General features: G+C 36.2%; 1 protein-coding gene across 3 annotated transcripts in view; it reads left to right on the forward strand.

The window, feature by feature from the left end:
- LOC122075191 (NAC domain-containing protein 45-like) overlaps window positions 1–1,932 on the forward strand; it is a 13,879-nt gene extending 11,947 nt beyond the window's left edge. The window contains exons 3-4 of one of the 3 annotated variants that reach the window (XR_006139200.1): window positions 644–1,406; window positions 1,489–1,932. Coding sequence is in view for 1 of the 3 variants with exons in the window: in XM_042640135.1 (XP_042496069.1) it covers window positions 644–799 (156 nt within the window). In the remaining 2 variants the exon portion in view is untranslated. Of the gene's footprint in view, window positions 1–643 lie in introns of all 3 variants that reach the window. The other 2 variants (XR_006139199.1, XM_042640135.1) reach the window with 2 other exon arrangements.
- The last annotated feature ends 5,149 nt before the right edge of the window (window positions 1,933–7,081 follow it).

The raw sequence follows: 7,081 nt of genomic DNA on the forward strand, positions 1-7,081 counted from the left end.
GGGGGGGGTGTGGGGTTGGTGTGCTTCTACTAGAACATGATAAACTATATTGAAGATTAATATTATGTTATTTTCTTTTGTTCTGCATCTATTTCTCATTGCAACCACTCAGTACTTTCACATGTGTTTCTAAGAATTTTCTGATTGTTCCAAATGCTTTCTGAACTTGTTTTCCCCACCCTTTGGTCAGTTTGGTGTTTTATTTCCTGTCTTCAATATAGCCCCAGTAAAAACCAACCTTCACACATGGAGGGGTTTAAAGTCATGTAATGCATGATGATGCTGATACGGCTATTCATCCGCACACTTCAGTTGGGACACTCCAAGCCATGTGGGGCTTTGATTTCATTCAGTCAAGAAGTAATAATATTCTCTACCAGGAAATCTTACTCTTGAGTGCGAACAGTGACATCGTAACTAGTGCATTAATTTCTCACAAAATAGTGTTTCAGATTTTTCTGTTTTCTGGTGATACACATATAGAAGCAGGAACCATATATTCTTGATGTAGCATTGATATATTTAATTTTCCAGTGTAACTTGGAAAGAATCCAGTTTTATGCGCATCTCTAAGAGTATTCTGCTCTTTCTGCTTTGATAGAATATTTCTGAGCTCCTATCTTATCATGAGGATGTTATGCAGGGGGAATCCTCCAATGGAATTATCAGTGGCAGCAGTCGCAGAACCATTTGTGTTGGTAATGTGGCCGATCAGCTAATATCCAATTTGGCAATCCTGGAGGGAGATTTCATAGAGTTGAACGACATGATCTCTCCTCTTCCAGACATTGATTCCTAGGATAAAAATAAAAGCAACCACTTTTTGAGAGATTCATGCCTTTCTACTTTTCGACATGGACCAAGTTACCACTCAGAATCCCTTCCTAAAGTGTGGTTTCAGGAAGGGAATATCATTTACAAGAAAAATGGAAGATTACAAAGAGCCAAACAGCAAGTTCATGTGGGCTTTGCAGTTCTACTTTTCTATTTGGAACAAGTTATTTTCAGAAACTCTATTCTTGAAGTGGTTTCAGAAAGGGAATATCATTTAATGAAGCAAGAAAAAATGAAGATTAGAAGAGCCCAACTGCAATTTATTGTGGGCTTTGCAGTTCTACTTTTCTACTCAGACCAAGTTACTGTCAAAAACACTATTCTTGAAGTGGTTTCAGGAAGGGAATTTCATTTAATGAAGCAAGAGAAAATGAAGATAAGAAGAAACATGCTGCAACTTATTGTGGGCTTTGCAATTCCACTTTTGTTTTTGGATCAAGTTACCCTGCAGAGTCTCTAATATTAAAGGGTTATAACAAGGGATTATTTGTTAATGATGCAAGAGAATTGAATTGAAACTGCAAGTTATTTTGAGCTCCGGTGTTTGGGCTGGTGAACTCCACTTTTCTAAGGTAAAGTCTTTGTACTTTTCCGCAGTATGTTGGAGAAAACTTTGAAGTTAATATCTTCCCCCACTCCCTTTTCTTCCTTTAGGTTCCAATATCCTCATTGGGTACATCAATTTGGGTTTACTTGTTCCTGCAGTTTCACCAATCTAGTGGATCAGAGTGATTTATTTGATGACACAGTCTCAAAAGTGAAATGAAACGATGTAAATGAAGCAACACTTTAACTCGTTTGAGGCAATCTCTTCGAATGTTGCCTTGATAGGGTGGATGTTGTTTTTCGGATCTTATCTGTGGACTACTCGTACTTCCTCAAGGATTTGTCCGCTCTTTGCTAGTCTGCTTGTCTTGTCTAGAAACCTTTTGGCTGTTATTTATTTTTTCCTCTTTCTTCCCCCCCCCCCCTCTTTCTCTCTCTGCTAGTTTGTTTCTCTTGTGTGCAAGCCTTCTAGAATTATGAACTATGTGATTATTATTACTGCCATTGCTTTTGCAAATTAGTTGTTAAACAAAATAAACATTTCTTAGCTGCTGTAGATCTCTTAATACATGGTGAGAAAAATGTTAAATGTCGTGTCTGCAGTTATTGGCTGTTGCGAGCTACTGAATGCTGCTGCACTGTCAATGCTATTAAACTGTGGGGAAAAAAGACTGTGCTGGAGTGTAGGAGTTGTGCCCAGACACAAGTTTGGGGGGGGGGGAATGACTGCCCTGCTCCCATGAACAGTTGAATTGCCCACCTTATTGATGCTTTCATATGTGCTCCTATTGATCATTGCACTGGTGTTGGAGCCACGCTCCCGGTTGAAGAACTCTTCCCCCTAAACTGAATTAGTTAACCGTATTCCAATGTGGATTATCCGGGACCCTTCTTGGACTTATGCTAGGCCCAATTGGCTAGCCAACCCAATTTAGTAAGCCTAGCCACATTTAAAAGGACCTCTCTCCCTGCCGGAGATAATAATTTCTCTTTTCATCCAACAAACTTTTGGAGGATATAGTTTTTTATGTTTAGAAAGCTCATTTTTTGTTTTCCATTTCTGTGTAAGGAGCCTTAGATAGCATATATGGTTTTTGTAAGCCCCCGGAGTCCCGGTCTCCCACAATTTTTTAAATTATGGCGAAGCTTTGCCGGGGTGTTCAAACTGAAGGTGGCAGAAGATTTTAAAATTTATTACTTGCGCTCCGATGACAGTGATTAGATCCTAAAAGTCTCTATTCAAACTGAAGGTGGCAGAAGATTTTAAAATTTATTACTTGCTCCGTTGACAGTTATTAGATGCTAAAAGTCTCTAAGGCTTCTGAGTGAGAGAGGGATGGTTAATTTAGAGGGGTAGAAGGCGGTCATCTGCAAATAAACAATGTCTTGTTTTTTGACCGTTTCTATTTTACTTTTATGCCACAAAGTCTTTGCGTGAAAGATGCTCTTTAAATCAAAGAGGTACGCATTCAATACACAATAAATAAGTTTAGCTACGAAGGTACTACTTGCTCAAGGCCAAAAGTAGGTGTGGGTGCACCTTTCTGGACCCTATTAATCATAAAGGGGTTAAGAAAAGGTGCTAACACACTAATGGAGAAGTTGAATCCATTTCTCACGTAGCCCCAATCTCACTAAGATCAAGGATAAGAAACTCCCTCAATTTCACTAAGATCAAGGATAAGAAGTTTCACTCAATTCGATCACAAGCTTTCATATCCAGCTTAAAAGTTGTTAGGTGGTCTTTACCCCTCTAACCCCATTAGGGTTTGATCCAAAACAATGCCTAACTTTTTTGACATCTACAATGGCCGATGAAGCACCCCATGGCGCTGTCCTTAGAAGATTACAAGCAATTACATGAAAGAGGAAGACAATGTCACGACAGGTGATGAAATCCTTACTATTAAAGTGTTTCCGAGAAAAGTTCTTACGCATGTTCATGCTACCCTTGGTGGTTGGAAACTTTTTTAAGTGTTTTATGTTGGTATACGGCCAATGGCGTCTAGGTTGAAACTTGACATATAAACAAGGGACATTGGGGTCAATCTGGCCACGAAATTTGGGTCTTATTCAAATTGCCATGTGGTAAATATATGTAAACTACATAAATAATTAAATATACATAGTCTATGCATACCAAAAATCTCAGCCTTCAATTTAGATGGACAACAATTATGGAAACCAAGTTAGAAAAATAAAGAGAACATGTTACCCAAATTTAGCCTCACACACCCTCTATGGAAAAAAGAAAATATTACCATGTGCCTGAGGATAAAGAGACTTAAAATCCAACACTTATGGAAACCTTACTAGGGAGAGGGGACTAAAATCCATAATAAAAAATAAATAAAAAAAAAAAAGAAGGAAAAAGAACTCTGTTGGGAACGTTGCCTACACTAATGCCCTAATGTGTCTATCACATTTTTGTCTTTGTTTTGTGGAGGAGAGATAGATACAAGGAGTGATGGTGTAGGCTGCGCTCCCAGACAGAGAACCATTTCCCAAAAAAATTATGTACATTTTAATAGGCATAACTAAAATCACGAGCCTATCACCTTTGGTTGATTGACACCAGTGTTGTCTTTCCATGGAATAGACTCTAGTTGGAATCATCAAGACATGGACACGTTTTTGTTAGATCCACCGCTCAAAAAGTTATATTACATTTATCATATCACGATAAACTTTTGTTTGAGCAATCTTTCATAGGTGAGATATTTGTCTAGTTGTGATCCTCCTTCAACATTGAAGTAGTTTTATTTTTTATTTTATTTTTTTGGGTGGGGGGTGGGGTGTAAACTTCGACATTGAAGTAGTTGACACTAAATTAGTATGCGAAATCTCTAAAAATAAAAAAGAGAAAATATATCAGGTGTTCAAAAAATTTGATGATTTCATTTCATAGATGAATTAATTAAAAGCATGGAGTTATGATTAACTTAGTTGAGTTGATATATCTACCCTGAATTCACAAGAAATCAATAGGGTTGATTTGAGAAACTGATGAAATATTCCAAATAGATTGATAGATCACCTTATGCCAGTTTGAATTTTAATTTTTGCTAGAAAGGTTGGCATTATATGCAAATGTCAAACAATCATAGGGAATGAATTCTATTAAATTTATCCACCCATTTAGAGGAATTTATCGAACAATTAAACATTCAAGCAATGTCTTAGTTAAACACATTTATATTAAATTATTATTATTATCTGATGAATAATATATTAAATGCTCACATCTAGATAAAATGGCCCCTCAGCCATCAAATGGCCATTGTATCATTATCAACCATCCATATTGCTCAATTACCATGACATAGATCTATCAATAGAGAATAAATAAGAAAAATAATTGAGAGAAATCATTTAGTGGAAAAAATATTTTGATTGAACATTGTTCACATCCTACCAAGTGATTAATAAAATAGGGAATGTTAAAATACCAAGAGATAACCAGTTGGTTGACCACAAAATTTAAGAATGGCTCTTGGATTTTCGTTTTCATACTTTAAATTGTAAAGCATTAGGGTGAATAATTAGTACACACCCATATGATTGAGTGAACCAATACATTGGTTCAGTTAGGTAGCTCATCCCCCCAGTCCTCCTAGAATTGTCTTATCAAATTGATGAAATTATTTGCTTGAAAAATATCCTTTTTTGACCCATTTCCTTCATTCTTAACGGTCAATCAAGTTGAGAAGCATATCTCTTATTTTATTTTATTCAAAAGCATGACTTAGATGACATATATTCTTTCTATCACGAAACTGGTGACAAGTAATTAATCAAATCCCAAAATCATCCTTAGAGCCAATATATTTATTATCCTCATATATTAATAAAATGGGAAAAATATATCATGTGTTATGAAATTTCAAAATTTTCCTTTCTTCATGAAATAAAGTCATTGAAATTTGAGGTTTAAATTCAATAGATTAATGGTGGTTGGTATTTCAATTCAGAGTTTCACCCCTTAAGTTAGGTAGCTAGCTCTCGCAATACGAAGTCTTCCTCTATCTATTACCTATGGAGAAAATATCGCTTTCTGGTCGTGTTGCCCTTGTGATAGCGCAAAGATCAATATGATTATTTTGCACACCGTGTCTAACGCAGGGGTCACACAATTAAGTAGCAATCTCTTGCATACCTATTATCTATATACTCTTAGAATGTAGAATTTCTTTGACATCACCATCCACATTAGATATTGGGGTCCATATTGAATATTTTCTTTGGCCATGGAGGGTTGATTCTTATCCCTTTCCTATCCCATTTGTTAAAAAAACAGCATTATCACATGGATGGTGGTGATTATTCTTCAACGCTAACACTTTTTTTTTTTTTTTGATAAACCTTCATACGCTAACACATGTAATGGAGATACGTTCAATCACAGTCCTTGTGTGCAGACAATTAAGTTCTCTGCACACAAAGGGAGGAGTTACAGAAATTTATTCCACTTATAAATAATAATAAAAAAAAAAATCCAAAAAAAAATTACTCCAACACCTTTCTTTACACAGATACACCAAACAATCTGCTAGAGTAGGTGTCATGCCAACCACAGCTTTCATTGAACCCGTTATTAAAAAAATAAAAAACCCATTATACCCCAAGACCCAGGGAGTACTATATCTATCACACACAATGAATACTTAACAAATCCAACGAATCATGACACATTAGAGTAAGAAAGAGATAGAGAGAGAATAGAGAAGAGAGGCGGTAGAGGAGGAGGAGGAGTTAGCTTTGTAACTTTCATACGTGGCTTATAAAAAGCAAACCTGACTCTTCAGTTCTCCTTCAAATGGGTTGGGTATAAGAACAAAAAGAAGGCCACCACCAATGCAAGAAGTCATCAGAGAGGATATTTTTAGTTAGCAAAAGAAATGGCACTTACTACTTGATGCTAGTTTCTTTTTATAAAACTTTCTCTTTTTTAGAGAGAGAATATGGGAGAAACTAAAATTTTAATAAAAAAATAAAGAATATTAGAAAAAATAAAAAATAAAAGGAAAAATAAGGCTACTAGGCTACGTGGCATGGCGTATGCACCATTGCACCGAAACACAGGAAAGGTGAAATGATTGCAACCTCTCTTGAAATGAAAAATCCCCCCACGTTGGATGCCCTTAACCGCATTATGACTGGACCTACATTGGTGTATGAGCCATGTAATTTCACAACGATTCCCTTCACAATTATAAATTAGGTAAAAAATCGATACCATTGACAATATAAGTTGGATTTCTATGCACTAGTCAATGGGTAACACATGTCGGCATTGCATGGTTTATCAATGCGTAAAAAATTTTGGGAATCAAATATTCTCTAGTGCCATTGGACTACTGGAAGTCCAACACGCATTCAATTACTGAAGGATCTGGGTATACAACCCAACATATGGACACATAATCCTAGGTCCTTTCAGCTATTGGATGTGCATTGGGCCTCTGATGACACCCCGAGAGGATCTGAATCCAAATTTGTATCAATAAGAAGAGAGAATAGTATTTTACGTGTTTTTTTAGGTAAAAATATCTAATATCAGCAAGGAGAAAGAATGTCGAGTATATATAACACCATACAGTTTTCTAAAGAAGGAAAAAATACGGAAATGGAATGGCTTTGTGTTTTTTGGGTAATGAATGGAATGGTTAAAACGATGTAAAGCAAATGGAAGGACAGAAGC

This window comes from Macadamia integrifolia, chromosome 4 (genome assembly GCF_013358625.1).
Source record: "Macadamia integrifolia cultivar HAES 741 chromosome 4, SCU_Mint_v3, whole genome shotgun sequence".
NCBI lineage: Eukaryota > Viridiplantae > Streptophyta > Magnoliopsida > Proteales > Proteaceae > Macadamia > Macadamia integrifolia.